Source organism: Neopsephotus bourkii, unplaced genomic scaffold, assembly GCF_033783945.1.
Source record: "Neopsephotus bourkii isolate Nb327-2 ecotype Australia unplaced genomic scaffold, CSIRO-AGI_Nbou_v1 NB_1511, whole genome shotgun sequence".
NCBI classification, from domain to species: Eukaryota; Metazoa; Chordata; class Aves; order Psittaciformes; family Psittacidae; genus Neopsephotus; species Neopsephotus bourkii.
In genome coordinates this window covers 1,295,087-1,315,101 of record NW_026901987.1, presented here as the reverse complement: position 1 = coordinate 1,315,101, position 20,015 = coordinate 1,295,087, and the positions used below count along the sequence as shown (strand labels likewise).

The window sequence follows — 20,015 nt, the reverse complement described above, 5'->3', positions numbered from 1 at the left end:
TGGAAGATATGTTCATTCAGAGGATGGACTTCATTTTTAGCATCACTGTATATATAAGAAATAATCCTTTAACTTTGAAACCCAGATTTCCAAGGTTGTAAGCTGCTTCAGCTTCATAGGAAATGAATCAGATTTTTTAGTTAATAAATATATATACCTATACCTGTGCCTCTGTGTGTGTATAAACACACACATGACAGCTGCTGCTTTATGTTGCAAAATTAAAAACACAAAAATGTAAAAGAATTCCCTTGGCTGTTATGATTCAAAACAGCTCTGTCCCTCCTCATATTTACATGTGGGAACCCTATCCTCCTTTTGTTGTGTTTCTCAGTTTTAAGGATTATCCATTTTATTAAATCAGACTTTGCTATTTCCAGGTTTTAGCTCTTTTTTTTTAACTCGACATTCTTTACTTCTCCTTTTTTGTTATTTTTCCTGCTTGAGCTATATGGTTTTCAGTGCCTTGGTTTTATGGTTTTCAGCTAGGTAACGAACTGGTTCTGCATCTGTACTCCACCAACCAATGTTCCATCACTGCCTTTTGAGTGGCAGAGAAGTTGTATATAACTAATAGAGAAACAAACCTCAAAGTGTTGCTCTGCTTTGTGTGTATAAGCTGAATATTTTTTAATTACCTAACTGCAAAATTTATATATGTGGAGATACAAAAGCATGTGAAGTATTAGGAGGTTTAGATATTCTTGAAAGATTAAAAGCATCATTATTCAGATGCTAGCCATCTTATCTCTTGTCAGTCCCTGAGAGATAGGACAATTAGTATTTTTATGTTACAAGTTTTAAGGAGGTTGCTATTACATACTCCCCAAAACCTCTGTATATATCTGTATCAGGTTTCAAGATGGAAAAAAATGATCCTAAAGTGAAGAGAATTCACTCAGGGCAGCAGCATTGTGTGTTAGTAGGAAAAGGACAGTCCTCAGCTGTACCCAGCAGATGGCATTTTTCTTCCTTATAACTAAAAATCTTAAAGCTATAATCTTTGGCTATTATCATACTTAAAAAAGAAGCTCTTTTTCAGAAAGTATTTAAGGATTGCGCTATGAGCAAGTATTTATCCGTGGATTATAAATGAAATATAATGTATATAACTCTACAGAATTAAGAAGATTACAATGAGGAGAGTGAAACAGGATAGTGAGCTTGATTATTTCCCCCACCTCGAGCCTGCATATCAAAACCACCATCTCTCACAGTTGTTGGTAAAATCATTTCACTCTTTTGGTGAATGTTAAAAGAATCAAATCTCAAATGCTTACATTTTTAATCTTTTTACTCAGGCGTACAAAATTCTGCTTGAAAGTGGATATTCACTGGTAAGAGATCACTAGATTTAGGGAGTAGAGAAGGATGGAAGGATAGATGGACTCAGAAGTGAATTGGGTATCTTGTAATGAAGGCTCTGAACTATTGTCTCCCCTCCAGAAGGAAAAATTCACTATGGGCATGGTTAACCCTTCTCAACTAATGTATTAATAATACTTCTGACTTCTTAAGTTTTTATTAAAATGCTCTGTACACAGTCCTGATTCTGGACTTGCTGTTGTTCATTGTGCTGTCATTCAGAAGTGAAGCAGAAGTGACTCTCAAGTCTCACTGAGCAAGTTGTTTATGCTTAATTTGTGCACAATACTCATTTTGATAAGAATCTTCACACATTACTTATGTGCTAAGAAAAATGTGTTTTGAAAGATGAGTTGTGTATCGTGATAAACTAGCATAATGTTTTGGTTTTAGAAGAGGCAATGGTACAGTATGCAAATGCTTTCTCACAGCTGAGATAGGTCATGAATGCAGATTGTTTAACAGCAGAAGTATTAAGCTTCAGTTATTTGAATTATGTCATTGAAACTAGATAATCAAAGTTGATTCTTTTCTTACTCATCCTTCTAATAAGATATGATGGCTGATTTCTGCATAAACAGTGATACTTTGTCTGTTTAGCTTAGTTTCTCAACATTAAAAGTAAGAGGAATATTCAGAGACATGAACCATGGAGGAATTTTTCAGATGTCTTTGTGAGATGACATCCTGCCTTTCTTTGAGACGGAATTAATGTTCTGTGACGTTATTTGCCTGGCAAATTTTTATGGTTTGGTAGAGCCTGTATGGGCAAAAGGCACATCTCTATTCAAACTGTGGCAAGAGGAATGTCCAGTGATGCACACTTGCAAAACACTTTCATTTTAGTAAAAATAAATTGATCCTGCACACCTAAAGCATGGCATAACCTGTGCCACTTACTTAAACTTGACAACAATGCAGGATTTTACTAGACAAGCCTGAGGAAGAGGAATGAACCCTAACTATAGTGGAAAAGATGTAACATTGAAATTATACAGCATTACCTGTTCTGTTGCTTTCTGTTGTATAGACTGAGGATCATTCATTTCCCAAAGGGTTTATGTAGTAGTTGGTCCAAATGTTTCTGTTGCTGAAAGCTGTGTTATGAAACTGATGATTCTTTTTAAATGAAAGTTGCAGACAGAAAGATTTTTAAACAATCCAGGAATTCAGAAGATGAAGATACTATAGAGGCAAACTTTGTCCTTTTTCTGTTGCAGTTTTTTACCAAGTGAATATTTAAACAGTGCAATCCAGATATGCACTCTTGCTTAATGCAGAAGCTCAACCTAAATTATTCCTTAGATTCAGTGAATTTGAATTTGTATGAATTTTTTGCAAGACATGGAAGATTTTTCTGACAGAAAAACAGATGGATTTGACAAAAGGGCAACAGCGTGGTGATAATTTGAATTTAAGTCTGCTGATGTAATAGTTCCAGGATCACAAATAGGGGTTTTGGTGTTGTTTTTGTTTGTTTGTTTGTTTGTTTTTGTTTGTGTTTTTTTTTAACTTAGAATTAACTCTAAAGAATTAAAACAAAAATTGAATGAGTTTCTGAAACAGCAACTCTGTCAACAGAGAAATTGGTAGGTTTGGGGTTTTGACAAATCCTCATCCGGAAGTTTATTTACTAAGGGTACCTGCAAAGAGAGAAATAAAGAAGATATGGAATTACATTAACAATGAAAAAGGATGAGTTTTTTGGGGGGGGAGTGAGGTGAAGGAAATACGAAATGTAGAGAGCTTTTTTACCGTTGTTTTAGATAACCTCTTAGTTATTTACTGGTAACCGTACCAGCTTTGTGCGCAATTTTGTTGTACACAAACAAAACCAGCAACAAAAACATCATCACTCACACCCTCCAAACTCTGAGATTCTGTAGATACCAACTAGTCTTCTGTATACGGAAAGACCTCTGAGAAGCTTAGCTGAAAGTGGGTTTTACTAAAAACTGATGACTGGAGAAAGAATAATGTATAGTGAGGAGAATAATCATTCTTTCAGCTGCAGTGAAAACAGACTAGCTTGGATCTACAGAACTGGCTGGGATATTGGAACACTTGCAGAAAATCTATTTGTCTCATTTGTACAAGGTTGACACAGTTGGATAAGAAATAATTTTGCAACGCTCACAAGCTCTCCAGTATGGGGTTGCACCCGCTTTCCGCACTCAGACATCTTTAGCCATGCATCTTCATAACAACTTAATGAAAAAAGAATCCTCTAGCTTGCCTAAAACCCCTTTTTCCTGCATTCTAGTCCTAAGGAAAATAATTCTCTTCTCCTTTGTTTAGTTTGCAAATGTCAAATGCAATAATTACATTCTATCTTAGCTTTGACTGATTTATACCTGAATGAAATGCCTGTTTGCTGTCTGGTAATAAATTTTCTCTCCCATAATAACAAGGTGGTGGTGAAAGTAGCTTCAAAGAAAGGAATTGCCTACTTAATCATAGAATCATAGAATAGCTAGTATTGGAAAGAACCTGAAGATCATCTAGTTCCAACACCCCTGCCATGGGCAGGGACACCTCACACTAAACCATGCCACCCAAGGCTCTGTCCAAGCTGGCCTTGGACACTGCCAGGGATGGAGCATTCACAGCTTCCCTGGGCAACCTATTCCAGTGCCTCACCACCCTAACAGGAAAGAATTTCCTCTTTATATCCAATCTAAACTTCCCCTGTTTAAGTTTGAACCCATTACCCCTTGTCCTGTCACTACAGTCCCTCATGAAGAGTCCATCCCCAGCATCCCTAAAAGACCCCCTTCAGATATGGGAAGGCTGCTATGAGGTCTCCACGCAGCCTTCTCTTCTCCAGGCTGAACACCCCCAACTTCTCAGCCGATCTTCATATGGGAGGTGCTCCAGTCCCCTGATCATCCTTGTGGCCCTCCTCTGGACTTATTCCAAAAGTTCCATGCCCTTTTTATGTTGAGTACACCAGAACTGCACGCAATACTCCAAGCGAGGTCTCACGAGAGCAGAGTAGAGGGGCAGGATCACCTCCTTCAACCTGCTGCTCACACTGCTTTTGATGCAGCCCAGGATATGGTTGGCTTTCTGGGCTGTGAGCACACACTGAAGCCAGATCATATTCAGTTTCTCCTCGACCCCAAGTCCTTCTCCACAGGGCTGCTCTGAATCTCTTCTCTGCCCAACCTGTAGCTGTGTCTGGGATTGCTCCGACCCAGGTGTAGGACCTTGCACTTGGCTTGGTTGAACTTCATGAGGTTGGCGTCGACCCACCTCACAAGCGTGTCAAGGTCCCTCTGGATGGCATTCCTTCCCTCCAGCGTATCGACTGAACCACACAGCTTGGTGTCATCAGCAAACTTGCTGAGGGCGCACTCAATCCCACTGTCCATGTCGCCAACAAAGATGTTGAATAAGACCGGTCCCAACATTAACCCCTGAAGAAACAATTGAAACTTGGTTTTGCAGCATTTGTATTAATTGTTGTCTGACAGATGTTCATTTACTGGTTCAGGAAAGTAAGCATGTGCATATAAAGGTAACCTGGAGTTAACTATTTTTCTGTATATTTTCAATCAGTTATGGATAAGTCTTCTTCCAGTGTAAGTGCTGGATGTGTAAAATTAAACCAGTATTCTGACTTTGAAATTAAATACGTTAGACGAAAAAAGCATAGAATTGTAGGAATTGCCAAACTAATCTGATTGCTGCTGGTCTGCGCATGTAAAATGTAGCAGAGGAATGTAAGGTTATACCCTATCATCCAAAAGAAATTGAGGTCCTCCAAAAAGAGGTACCCCAGGGGCTGCGCATTACTTGTGCTGGGACAGATAGATCCAGAGCACAGATCTGTAGTAGCTGAAGAAACAGAGTAACTTTGACCACTTGTAAGTTGCACTTCTCTTAAAAAAAAAAAAAACATGTTGTAAAAGAAGATATGAGACACTTTGTTGTTGTGTTTCCTCACTGGTGTAAGACTTGACAGCAGGGATGTGTTAAAATGTAGGTTTCCCATCATCTGTTATGGGAATATGTGCTCTACAAGTTTGCCCTTTTCTCTCTTCTGTGTCTTCTCATCTTCTGTGATTCTGTTCCCAGATAGACTCAATTTTGTGTTCCTGCTAAAGTTTTACTCATTTTCCTTTCCTTCTCTCACCCGTGTTCGCATGTGAGTCTTCAGGGTTGGTTTCCCAGTAAAGGCAGTTATTTATTTTTTTTTTGCTGTCGCTTCTGATTAAATCCATGGTTAAAATGCATAGGATTTCCATGAAATAACTGAAATTGCGTTCCTGTATGCCAATTGATAAGTTTCTCTCTCTGATGGTCTGAAGATATAGGTAAGACTGGGTATATAGGAAATGGCAATAGCTTATGATATTTTGTTATGCTTATCATGTATACTTTAAAAATAACCAAATTCTGAGACATCAAAGCCTTTCATTGTACTCAAGATTAACTTGCATGCTCCAGACCTTTTTATTCCCAGCTATATCGCATAGTCTAAGAAAACATACTACTTTTTCCTAGAGACTTTGTCTTACCTTAATTCAGATATGAATTAAGTTCACAGTGTTTATAATGAACAGTGTGAATAATTTTTTTTCTGTAATACCTGTAATTAATTGCAGTTAACTGTATTGCCTAAAAAAGCTTATAATCCATGCAGGTAGCTTATAATACTGCCATGAGGATCTTCTACTTAGAAAATCAAAATATACTGAACCATGTTGCCCTAATTCTTTTAGCAGGCTTTTTTTGGCAACAGTAAATTATAGTCTAAATTATAGTCCAAAAGACATGCAAAATTGCTTGCAGTAAAAAATGATGTCTCGGAGGCATATTGCAAAAAAGAAAAAAACCCACTCTGCTTTACTGTACATTTGTTAATTAATAACTTAATAATTTACATTACATAAATCTCCTCAGAAACAGATGAAAGAAGAGACAGAGCAGGTCATCCTGATACCAGTTAAATCGGTAGTTAGCAGCCAGGGACTGGAAGTAACTCATTTTTTTGTCCTATGCCATTTAGCATTTAATCATAATTGCTCTTTCACTTGTGCCCTACATAATAAAAATACATCATTCAAGACAGTAAATGGAAAGATGCTCTATTTCTGTAATAATAATACAGCCGTTTTTATGAAGAATTCAATTATTTTTTTCCTGCAGTTTATGGGAAAGATACGTTTCTGCAAGTTGCTCATCACCCCAGGCTTGGCTTCTTTGACTTTCTAGAAAGCATGTCACAAAATAGGTTAATAATATAAAGTCTAAAAAGCTGGCATTAGAAGATGCTGGGAATACCAGTAGCTTGCAGAATGGTTACATTGGACCAGAAGTGTTGTAGAAGCAGCTCCGTAAGATGATGATGCTTCCTGGTTCTCTTCCTCAGCCCTTGTGCAAGCAAGCAGGTGACTCTAGCTGCATGGGACTTCTTGGGGTGTTTGTGAACTCAGATGTGACGGTGCTGCAAGTGCCTAGGCTAGTGCTCAGTTTATTTTTAGTAGCTGTATCAGGTTTATATTGCTGTGGAGATCATGGCTGCTCAGGAGAGACTGGAGCACTAGTTCTCAACCTGGGAGCTGCTGCTGTGAAGCAAATGCTGTGTGTGGTGCAGACACATCTCAGAAGGCTTTTAAGTTCCTAATCTGTTTGCTGGCTGCCCTCTATTTCTTAGCATTCTCCAAGCTGCCATCATCCCAGTGCATTCCCACTCCCCGCTTGGTGGGTCCATAATAGTATGCTTCCTCTCTCTGAATTTGGGAATCAGGAGAAATGGTGCTAAAAATTGGAGAAAGAGGAAGGGGAAGGAAGGGAATGCATTTGAGAGGTCTTCTTAAAAAGCCTGTCCAAAACAAAACCAAGGAGCACCTGACTGTTAACGTCAGAGGTAAAGAAAAAAAGAATGGAGAAAGGAGTTACTAGATGAGATGTGGCACTTCTGAAGTGAGGCAGAGCTCCCTGACAGCAGAGCAGTGATTTTCCTTATTGAGAAAGCAGCTTATGAGTAAGGATACTGATCTTTTTGAGCAGAGTAATACACCAGAAAGGCAGGGCAGCTTTGCTGCAAATGCCTTCTTGATTACAGATGCAGTAATCAGTATTACAGTGTTGATAGTTGGTATTACAAGGTAATGGTCCTTTCTTTTGTCAAACCCAGGAAAGTACTTCAGCTGCATTGCTTAATACTTGAAAATGCAAAATATTCATTCTGTGTTCATTATTACCTGAAGAATTGCTGTAAATAAATTTCATTACAAAGTTCATATAATGAGTACAGTGAGGGACTCAATTTTATAATGAACAGAGGAACTAAATCTTGCACCATATGTGCAGGTTTCAGAAATAAAGAGTGAAGCATTCAGTAGAGTTCATGAAGCCTCTGACAGCCTTCCTACCTTATTTTGGGTGGTAGGTTTGTTCCTAGCAGACGGTTGTTCATGCATTCTGTTGGTGGCACTTGTGTCTGGCTAGATGGCAGCTGGGTGCCTATAACTCCCAATTCCAGACAATTTGTTGTTTGTTGCGGGCTTCACTTTGGGATTGTGATCTGCGTAGTCCCCCATAGACCCATACCTAAATGGTTTGTAAGCTAATTCAATCATTTATTTGGTTGTGCATAATTAATTAATAAAGTATTTGTTTCGAATTAATCATTAAATTGTGGGGAAACAGGAAGATAAAGAAATCAGTGAGTCTGGCAGTGAATGTGCATATGGCTTAAGGGTACTCTTTCATGGTGCCTTCCCATGGAGGATCTTTAATAAGAAGGTGGTATTTTTCATTTTGATTATATCTCTGATCCATGTAGACAAGTGAATTTTATACTATTTAGTGGTTTATTTTAAAGGTAAATTGTTAGTCTTCTAGATATTTTTATTATGCACCTGCATGTTCAGTCCTTGTTTCTCTTGCACACCAGGGCAGAGTCAATGAGCTCCAGTCTAATTAGGTGTTTTGCAAGGATGTATCAGATTTGAATTCTCCTTCAATCAGTGTACTTCAGTCACTCCTTGTTCTTTCGTTAAGAGAAATGAAATACAGATCACCTGATCAATCTTCGGTTTGTCTTGCATTGTCAGAAGGGTACTGGTACCAGCTGATGTACTCGGGGTACCTTATGCTGTGCTTCAGAGTGGTTTACAATATTTTCTTTGAAAGGCTTTTGCACCCATAATTCATCAGATATTTGATATATGATAAAGTCACCTCCATGGGGTCCAGAAGCGCCTTTTCCATATTGCAGAGGAACTCTGTATTTGGCTAGACTGCAGAGTAGCCTGTTTTCTTTTACTTGGAAACCTCAGCTGCCAAAGTCTGGGACTGCTGTGAGGTCTTGCCCCCACTGGTGCGGCATGCAGGGCACTGGGAAAGCCAGAAAACTGTTGGAGCATCTGTGCTGACAAATGAAGGGCAGACTGGGGGAGATTATAGCCAGATGAGACCACCCCATTTCCTGCCAGATCTTTGTCGTGGTTTTTCAGCAGCAACCACCTGCGCTAAAATTGCTGAACATTTCAATTTCCCACTCTGCTCTGATGTTTTAGAATAGCTGTGCAGGACAGAAGTTTATTTGGATTATTTGTTGTTGGGTGGGTTGTTTGGTTTTTTGCTCATTCTGTTGGCATTTTTTGTTTGGTTTGATGTTGTGTTTTAAAGAGGCCAAGGACAAAAGAACAACAAAACCTCACATGAAAAGAAAGTTCAGTGAGCTTCGAAGTCAAGCTTTAAACGTTAGAAGATAACAGCGTTCTAGTTGCCAGGTTCATACACGTTAGGATACATTCCCTAGTTAAATGGTATAAGTACCTTTCCCTAATTTTTACATCAAAGAGCCCATATCTTTCGCTGCAGAGTAAAGTAATGCTGAGGTTCTATGAAGGTTTCTAAATACGCCATCAGCTTCCTTTCAAAGTGATGAACTTTTTAATCTAGCTGAAGTTGCCAGCCTGTGCTTGGTAACTTGCTTCATCAGCAGACTTTCTCTGTACATGACTTTTTCAGTTTACTAATAAATATATTAAAGTCTGTTACATAAATTGAATAGTCACTTGGCCTTTGCCAAGAGGAAAACTGACCATTTATCCTGCTTCTCCAGTCTCTTAATCAGGGTTTGATCCATAACAGAAATAGCCTCTTCAATATAAAAGTACTTATTGCCTAGTTTTATGTTTTAAAAAGAAATGACTGTAAAGATGTAACAGAAGCCTTTTGGCAGTCTGACTCGATTATGTCAGCGTGGTGCCTCTCCTGTCCCCCACAACTTTTTAAGCACTCTTCCATTAAAATGATCAAAAGAGAGCCAGATGCAGCCACAGTGTGAATGCAGGGGATGTGCAGCCTCCTAAGTAGCACTGCCATGCATGCTCAAGGTAGGCATGGTGAGAACTGCTATGCTGAAGGGTAGGACTCCAAGAAGTTTGCAGAAATTACCTTATCTGGGAGTTAAAGATTGACATGGGGTTTTCTTAATAACAGTTCAGGCACTCTATATTAGGAAACATCAGAAATCCTGGCTATACTGCGTCAGGGTTTGGTGATTTATTTCACCTTATTATGAATATATCCCTAGAGCATCATTTTCAGTACCTCTATTTTTGCAGGAATTTCATTTTGGTAACTAAAAAAACAACCAACCAACCAACCAACCAACCAACCAACCAACAAAAGGCAGCATTCTTGAATAGGTACCTTTAGTTTTTCAGTGGGTACAAATAAATCCACCAGCTTCTCAGCAGTGCCCCTGTCTCCCTTAGTTGCCTCTTGTATTTCCACATGATCAAGTGAATTTTACTAGTTTCGTAGTTAGATAAACCCGAGCTTTTTTTTCCCCCTAATATCTTTTATTTCTTATATATCTTATTTGCTGTTAGAGATCTGTTTTTCTGGATTAGCTCCAGAGACACTTAAAATGTCCTTGTTTTGACTTAAAATATCTATAATTAGACATTTTATTGAAGTCTCCTGATATAAAGCTTTGTATTGTGGTGTCAGTTTTTCATTAAAAATTCTGGGTATTGCATGTGCTAGTATTGTGGCCTCTCTTACATTTTAAAAGGTGAACGGGCTCTATGGGGCCCTAGACTAGAACATGGATTTACAGTGTTCCAGTGAGTCCGCTGCAGGGCTGCGTGAGTCCTCTTGCTTTGTGATACATGAATAAATCTGGTCAGAGTTGCAGCACAGCCTCTGTCAGGCAGGTCTTTCAGCAAATTGCGAATAGTTCCTATCTCCCATCCTATATTTCAGTGAGATGAGAGAGATGATACTCACAAAGAAAAAATGACATTTACTATCAGAAATAGTTTCTAATATTGAAATTTCTCAGACTGCATAATAATCTCCCAAGGGAATAGGCAAACAGCCTCATTTTTCAGATAATTTATGGCCAGCCTGGCCAAATTGCTCATTACACTACAGGGAATAATATTCCGTTGGTGGTGGAATTGGCATGATTATTTAATGGTTACTTTTTGTTTCTACTTACTTCTCCTTTCTACTTTTTGTGGATAAGTTATATGTAAATGTAGTCAGAATGCTTCTTTATGTGATTTGGCCGTAAGGCAGAACGTAGACAAACATTAAAATATTATTAGTGCTAGACATAAACACAGCAAACAAAAGGAAGTGCTTTTGGAAACATCTGATGTCATGATTTTATTTATAAAGTGCAAGAATGTTTCTTGAAAAATCTCCCTGCCTCTAGGAAGACATTCATTGACCCCAACCTCCCCCAAAAAAACCCACAACAGCCAAAACTTGTTCAAAAGTAATGGGAATTAAACCATCCTAACTCAAAGTAAACCCAGGTATTGGTCTGTTTATTCTCTTTGGCCGTGATCTACATCCACTTAGAGACCATTACCTCACTTATGTTGGAACTTCATTTTGCAGTTTCGAGTTCTCTAAATGTAATTTTTGGGGTTTGGTATGTAACGGTGGTGACGTTATTCAGTGGAAGTACGTCTTTCAGGGATCAGTTACTTCATAGATTGCCACTATCAATACTCAGTGACAGACAGTGATTTACTGTAGGGAGTGAGGTAGTTCAGTGAAGCCTTTCAAGTATTATGCATAGGAGCTTTTCCTCTGAAGGGCAATTAATACACAGCACTGGTATTTTTGCTTGAGTTGCATGTGTTTCAGAAAGCATCATGCTTATTAATACGATTAATAATACACACTGTTGGAGTACCGTAGGGGGAAGGCTTGAGGGTGTTAAATTCAAGTCTGTAGTTTGTGCTTTCGACTGCTTTTTTCCCCCCATGAATATTACTTAGAATACCATTTTCTGTTAATTGCCACCACCGTTAACCTGGCTTGGGATATTCTCCAAATGCAGAATTAAATGAATGAAAAGGTTTAGCTTTACGTTTCTTTGGGGTTGTTTACTACAGAGACAAATTTAGCATTGTAAAATCGTTTACAGTCTCTTTTTTAACACTTGATTGTATCCCTTCCCAACCTTCTTCCCCTCTTGAGTTCCAGTCCGGGGGGGGGGGTTTCATATTCACTGTGTAACCAGCTGTACATAGTATCTCTTCCAGTTCTTTCATAGCTTTTGTCATTTTGCACAATAATTCGAGGAAGAATGTCCTAAATCAGATATAGAGCCTATTTGCCTACTCTTTACCATGATAATTATATTAGAATTGCTTACATTTGTCCATGAAAAAAATTTTCTTGCATGACTGATGAGTAAAAAATTTTGTTAGAATTTTATCATAGCCTGAAAAAGTGGTTTGATAAATGCACTGCAGAAAGGAGGAGAGAAGTCTTCTGCCTTGTCTGAGAAGCGCTAGCTTTCCTGTTGGCAGTATTTTGCATGCAAGGTTCACTACTGCTTCTGTGAACTGTCAAGTTCTTTGGCTCTTTATTTTTAAGAACAAAATGAAATCTATATTTCTGTGTCGTTTGTTGTCAGTTTAAATTCACAAGCTTATCTGTGCACTGGTATTCGTATTTTCTAGAATTTCACTGAATCTTTTTATATATTTTGATATTTCATAATACCTACTATAATGATTTTACTGTTACTCTTAAATTAATCTGTGAAATAAATTATGAAATAATTAATGATCTTAGAAAAAAAAGAATGTAGGAAGTCTGTTATTTTGGCCCTAATGCCAATTTTTGTAATTATTCATGATTTTCTGGCTTTCTTCTTGCTTTTTATTTTTTACTTTCATATTCCTAGAAAATGCATAATTAAAGTTGAAAAGCAATAGGGAATGATCATCATAAGCAAGAAGCAGGGTATAATTGTAATGTCACTGTAGCAGAATCCAAGTTATGGTTCAAGAGATTACTTAAGAAACTGCTTCTCTTTCCATGATTAATATACTGCAGCACAGTGCACAGTTTTCCCTCACAGCTTAAGTGAACGCAGGATAAATACAGAATATTTATTGTATTCTTAAGAGCAAGTAAGCTGCATCATGTAAATATGGTGTCCTTTCTGCTGCCATGGTGCTTTAGTTGTGCTTATGTCATCATGTGAGTAATGACATACTGGGATAATTTCTTTACATAATGGAATATAAAATTTAAAAATTGATGTCTTAAAGTTACCTTTATCTTCAAGGTTATATGTGAAAACCATTCAAATAGTGTTTGAAAATACAGTTATTGAACTTTCAAAGGTGTTGCTTCTTCTCTTAGGGCTGTTGCTCATCTGTGTTTGTAACTTAAAATAGTCATTTCTGCCTAAAATGTGCAAACGCATCTGGAGCAATTTTTAGAGACAGTTAAAATTACATATAGAGTGTAACAGTGGAATGCTTTGTATATGACTGTCACCCATAATGTATATTTTTAAATGAAATGTAAAAGCATTCAGACCATAACTAAAATTAATCCCTCTTATATAGTTATTTTAAATATGGGAGTTCATAATGTGAGCGTAATCACAGGGATCCTCCTAGAATTTTATCAGCGTCCAATTTATACCTTAATCAGGTTGTGTTCCATTTTTGCCTTAATCAGCCACAAATAGGTATGCTGAGATGTTCTTAGCAATAAAGGCAGAGATGGGCACAAGGGTCAGTAGTCCCACTGAGTGTCAGGATTGTTTTTTCTTTTCCATTTTGCTTCACATCTATTCCAGCCTTCATAAAAGTCTTCTCAGGATTGAAATCTTTGCAAGAGCAACCCCTGTAAAGACTGCAAATACCTGCTGCAGCATATGAAGGAAGAACTTGTTAAATCAGATACCAGCCCCTTTATAGTTACTTGTTGCAGCATCTGACTGTGAAATAGAAGTAGTTCATGCATCTTAATCCTGTAGTCTTGTCAGTGGAAGTAGAGACCGATAGGCATGGCTGCCAAGCTGAGTTTTGGAAGTTTCTGCAGCCTTGCATGCACCCAAATACTTCTCTGGTAATGCAATATGACAGTGATGTTTTATTACATTCAACAAAGTTTTGGTGGTGGGCTGTAACACTTACCAAGCTCCTAAAAACACACACAACCCTATCTAGAGTCAGGCTTTTTGATGGTTGCATGAGCAGGAGTGAAAGAAACAAGCAGCAAAGAATAAAACCAGCAATACAGAATCTAGTGCCTTGATTTATGTGGAGCGAGGAACTATTGTTCAACCGCAATGAATTTCAAGTTAAATTTTAGGATTGCCTAGTACAAATACCGCAAGATTCTGTTTGATAAATTGCCATCAGTGCTGGGTTGTTTTGGTTTTTTTCGTGTGGAAATTTAAGGGAGAAGTTACACGTCCTGTTTCATAGGGGTAGTGAATAACAGAACTGTTGCTATAGGCAGCTCTGCATGCCTATCACTGACTGTTCCATGGCAGCTTTCATCCTGAAAAGGACAACTCAAGCCAATATGCCTATTCATTGTTATCATTTCCTTCGGTGCATTCCACTATTCCAATGCCAGTTACCTGACCTCTTTTCGGCAATTCTACTGCACATACTGCATTTTTCACTCTGTACTCCCTGCTTTCCAGTCCTGCCTGACCTCTGTGCTGTTGGCTATAGCTGCAAGGCTCAGTCTGTGTTCCTGCACGATAAGCCACCGGTCTTGCAACAGAGCAAGCACAGGAGCTGCTGCCTCGCACAGGAGCATGTTACTGCGTTCAGCTAATCTGCAGTAACTTGCTCCTGTGAGAGGTGGCGGCTCCTGGCTCCAACCTGCTTCTTTATTTCTCTGCGTGCTTCTTTCTGGAAACTTCCTTCCATAGTCTGCACAGCAGTGCAAGGATCCTGGTAGTCTAGAGGGCAACTCTCAACTTGTTTTGTGTATGAACTGGTCAAAAGTTTTTCAGGTCCACAGTTTACATGGGGCTGTTTGATAGCCTGAGCAGACTTTCAGGGCAACCCTTGGAGTCTAGAGAGATTGGGGTTTGGGGTTCAAATCAAGCTAAAGTGTTATGCTTATGGTATACCTCCCAACAAGATACAGAGGAACTATTTGACCCCTACTTTCTGCCTTCAGAAACAGTGAGCTGTGCCTGAATTTTGGTTGAGAATATCTTGAAATACCTTCTTAACATCTTAACAGACAGCTCTCAGTGAATTACCAAGAACAGTGTGAAGAAGAGGTGATAAAGCTTCTCCAAAATGTGCTGCCCACATAAAGCTCGTAGCCAACAGTTAGTTGCTGTACTTCCCATTCCATGGCCGAAGGCTGTAGGAAGGGGGTGATGGCACTGGGACTGTCCCAACCCCCAAGCAAGGTCAGCTGTGCTCAGGGAAGGTGAGCTCTGTGGTGTATCACTGCTCCCATAGCCCTAATCCACTGATCTTCTCCAGCCCAGGGCTCTGCCCCAGTGCTTCCCAGCCTGGAAGGCTGCTTTGTCACTCCTTTATACCTCTGTCGTCCCTCCTGTGTTCCACATTCCCTGCTGTCTGACACTGGCACTTATTCCAAGTTTACTTTCACCCAAGTCCTGTATTTATTTCCATTTACCCCTCCTTGCGTCCCTTTGCCACCACATTTTTTTAGATTGCTATGCCTGAGCAAAAATGTCTCTTTCCCAGCTGAAACCAGGGCAATGCCTCTGTCAGTGCCTAGCTCCTGCAGCTTGGATTTTGAAAACACTGGGTATGTTTTACATCCCAGAAAAGGACAAATCTAGGATTCTGAAGGCAGAAAACAGGGAATTTAGTGGTAACTATATGGGAGCGTTTTCTTGGTACTGGAAAGGCCTTTAAGACCTTGACATTATGTTGGCAAAAGTCAGAAATGTTTTGTCCTGACACTTTGGGGTTTTTTTTTATGCTGTTTGTATGGAACATAAGGATACAGCCCTAATTAGGCACACTGGGCTAGAATTGTGCTTGCTTGGGTGTGTAGGACAGGAGTGCAAGGAGTGTAATGTTATATGTAGACAGCATATTCTAAAGAGCCACTGCTTCTTGGAGTGGTGTTTCTTCTACTTGCAGAAAAAAGTGGAAATTGTGTTCATAATATATTCCATAGAAGAGACTACAGATAGAATACACAGCAATCCATAAGCTAATATTAGTTGAGGCAACTCTGTATATTGCTACATATTTTCAGGTAAAAGTAAATTTATGTATTGAAATGACAGTAGGCATTTGCATCTTTGATGATAGTTTCTTATAATTTTAAGGTAATTATTTAAATGTGAAACTCAGAGATGATAATCGCACTATGAAAGTGTCACCACTGTTTCATAGGATGGTATTGATTTTGGCCAGTTACAGATGGCATCCAGTTCTTGAGTGTTGAGTGCCACTGATGGTGTTTTGAGAATAGAACTGTATAAATATGAAATTAGGTAAGAAATAGAAGAATGACATTTTAAAAGACAGCAGTGGCGTATGGAAACGTAGAAGTGCTTATAACCAAAGCTGCCTACCAGGTCTTCAAAGGCAAAGGGTAATTAGTTGAGAACATTAGGAGAGAGTGTTTTTATCAATTTAGACGTGGTGGAGTTCATGTTATGAAGTTAAAAATGCAGCCTTCTGTTGTGATAAAGAACTACAAGAACAACTGGTGAAAAGTACATCTTAATGGTAATTAGAGATCAGTCATGATGCATTCCTATTGGTGAGATGGAGATTGGCACATGCTCCTCTCGCCCCTCTCCTTGAGTGGCACATGGTTTTTTGGTACTGCCACTGATGGCTGCCAAGGAGGGCAGTAACACCATTGCAGTAGCTTGGCCTATCCAGTGCCTCAGCAATGATTCTTGCCAGCGTCTGCTCATCTCTTCAGACTCTTCAGTGTGAGCTCAGCCTCTGAATACAGAGATTATGGTGACAAGAAAGTCCCTGAATTAAAGGAGTTTACCCTAGTCATGACATTCATAATGGCTCATGCCATTTAAGGTGAAATAACAGAGTATTTTGGGACATTAAATTTTGATCCCATTGGGATGCTCTTTTAAACCTCATTGAGTGCTTAAATGGAAAACTGACTAGTTTTGCGTGTTGGTGGTATAATTTTGAACTTAGAACTCATGAGGAATGTGAAAACTAGAGAAATAAATACTGCAACCTTTTATTTAAGCAACAGAGAGTTACAAATAACTTTCTATTCCCATAAAACTTCACTAACGTTGCACTGAATTAATGTTGTCTTTTTGAAGTGCCAGGAGAATACAAATAAAAAATTATAAGTAAAATACTTTTTCAGCCAAGGCAGTGAAAGGTGAATAAATAGTAATAAGCTTGTGCTGTGTCAATATTAGGCTTGTTAAGGAAAGCAGTTCTTGCAGTCCTTTTGCAGGTTTGGGGTGTAATCAATGGTAGCAAGTTAAACAGTGCAAGACAGCTGTGTGGTCTTATGAAACGCCCAGTCCTAAGGTTCCCTAGATGTTCATTACTTCTAACTAAAGACACCCTAAATGCTCAAATTTTGATGGCTCTACATTTCTGTCTGGTGAAGAATAACCATGTGGGAATAGTCACACTGTATGGCTTCTTTTTTTACGTCTCTTACTAGAAACAGGGCTAGTGGATTCTTCTTTCTTCTGCCTTACAAAAATTATGTGCAGCTCTTTTAGAGAATACTTTCTTTTTTCTTCTAAGGTGCCTCTCTCTGAAATATGAAGACATACCCTAAATCCTTTTTACAGATTCTCTTGTAACCGTTTTTGCTAATGACGTTCTATGTGATTCTTTTCATTTAGAAAACCCTTAAATATTTTACAAGTTTGCTTTATAGTCCTAGAAGAAGGTTTGATCAATATGCTGGCTTTTCCAACCCAGACATCTGAGTTCTGAATAAAATTGACTCTTTGTGACTGAAAATAAGTTTAATATGCTTATCCTGAGTTTTGTATACTGCAAACCATTATGAAATAGTACAGGTCTTCCTGACAAGAGCCCAGCACACTGATGGGCAAAGGGAGGAATCTACTTGCTGGTCCGTAGTGTGACTGCTTTGCTCTGAATCTGACTGGTCTTTCCTTCCTTTGAGTACTCTCAGTGCCCAGGAAATTTTTGTATAACTGTATCAAATTACAGAATAATTTTTTAAAGCCATTGTACAGCTGGACACTACTTCTTACTTAACTGTTTTATATATGTGAATGTTTCAACTTTGTCATTTTGCTGAGTTCCACTAATTCTCGCTGTTGGTGAATCAGTTTAAGGTCATATGCATCATATTGTTGTCAGAACTGGGAAGAATCAAAATGGTACTGAGTACCTTGTGTGGGGTCAAAATGATTTACTGCCGTCTAAGTTTCTATTTTGTTTATGAAAACAGGTGAGAAATGAGATGAAAATTACAGCTGGTTTATATATAGGAAAAATGTGTAACTCAGTATGAATTAAAAGTGTATAAGACTTAAGCAGAATGATGCTTACATTTCTATTTACTTCTGGTTGTTTAATTCATATGTGAGGCCTTATTATGAAAGGGAATGGGATGTAAAATTTAAGGAAAATATAGCAAACACTTAATGGAAACCTGGAACTCCTGAAGAGTAGGATGGGTTTTGAATGTCCCTTTTAATCAAAATAGAAACTTTTTCAAGGTTTTGTGATGAGAAAGTTCTCATTGTGGGATGCCCTTCAGCACAATGCTTTTGGAGCCCTTAAACTGGAGTGAATGTCTGCTGTGCTTTTGCTTAGCATGAGGAATGTCCTGATGTCCAGTGTGAACAGCACTGTACTCTCCTACAGTTTTTGCTGTCCCATGGTGTTCTTGTCTGCCTGTTGATAGCAGCAATACCCTAATGTTCCTCTGGGATTTAAAGTTTATGTGCATAAATCAAACGTAACTTTTTTCCAGAAGTACCAACAGCCATTTGAGTCAATTTATCCCACTGTCCCTCTGGATTTTGATGGTGTCTCAATGACTTTATAAACGGTTGAGGAGAACAGCAAGAACAAACTGCATCTGAGCTTCTTTTAATTTAGGAAGCCATTAGACAATATTGCGGAGATTTTCTGTTATTTCTCTACTTGTAATGATGTCTTTTTTGTATTACTGTGCATACTTTTATTTGCCCTAATCTGTTTTAACTCTTAGGCCTACCCCTGTGAATGCATGTTTCCTAGTCTTTTCTCTTACTCTCTCTCTGTCTCTAATGGTCTCTAATAAATAGAAGAATGGCACATACCTGCCATTCTTCTGTGTTACTGAGTGACATCCATCACACAGAAGGCTGTGAAATAATTTTGTTGAACAGCTTCTTGCACCATAAACACAAATTACTGGTGTGAATCCACCTTTAATGTGCGTCTTCCCTTTTTTGTAGTAGTTCAAATAGAATCTTGTAATCAGACTTGCAGAGGTAGCTCTTGCTGTGATAATGAGGCTTGTTACCTTGCTAGGATTCAGTAACCACTACGGGAAAAAACTTACGGTTATAAAATGATCTCTTAAAAGATTTTTTTCATTTTTTTAGGCTACTCACGCAGAATGTTGGTCTTCTTTATGTTGGAAACTTTGACAGACCTTTTGCACAGATTAAGGTACGATTAATAAGCTGGGGGTATTTGGATATTTAAGTTATCTCACTTCTATACGGTTTAACTCTTGATTTAGAGAACGTTATCAATACAGCTTCAGGAAAAATAATAGGAAATAGTGCTGCTTTGGTGATGTTTGCCGTATTCTGGGTTTGCTTCTAGTTACATCTGTGTACTTAACTTGTCAAAGAAGTTTAGGTTCTCCTGTCATCTCCTGATTAATGTTGTCTCTTGTTTAATTATCAGAAGGAAAATGTTCCCTCCCCCCCCCCCCCTTCTTTTTTTTATCTTAGGTTGCATCGTCAGAGGCATTTTTTATAAAACCCACCACTTTTGAAACTCTGTAATTATTTAAGTGATCCTTGACAGGGAAGACACTGCAGTAAAAAACACAGATTGTTTTCCCATTATTATTACATTTATTATGAAAGACTCCTACAACTGGCAGAAAATAATTTGCCTTTTATGACTTATTGTTTCTTTTCCTTCAGTTGAACTATAATAGTTCCACATTTCTAATTGCCAGTTGCTAATCAGTTATTGTCATGTCACTTGCAAACAGAGATGTTTTACAAGAATATATGGACTGATTTTGTTGTTTCATTGGGTTTTGTTTTTCTGTAGGACAAAGAGAGGGAGGCATTAGCACGTCAGTCATTACACTGGGATGTGGAAATGTGGTATCTGTTTTAGAATGCTAAAATGTTCCCATGTCCCAGATGATACCTGTAATTATTACATATTCTGCACTCTTGG

At 38.4% G+C, this 20,015-nt stretch overlaps 1 protein-coding gene across 2 annotated transcripts in view; it reads left to right on the top strand.

Annotated features, from left to right (window-relative positions):
• RNGTT (RNA guanylyltransferase and 5'-phosphatase) overlaps positions 1–20,015 on the top strand; it is a 184,261-nt gene that overhangs the window by 132,284 nt on the left and 31,962 nt on the right. The window contains exon 14 of one of the 2 annotated variants that reach the window (XM_061369796.1): positions 19,196–19,262. The exons of the other annotated variant lie outside the window; for it this stretch is intronic. Within the exon in view, the coding sequence (XP_061225780.1) occupies positions 19,196–19,262 (67 nt within the window). The remainder of the gene's footprint in view (positions 1–19,195; positions 19,263–20,015) is intronic. 2 annotated transcript variants of the gene reach the window in all.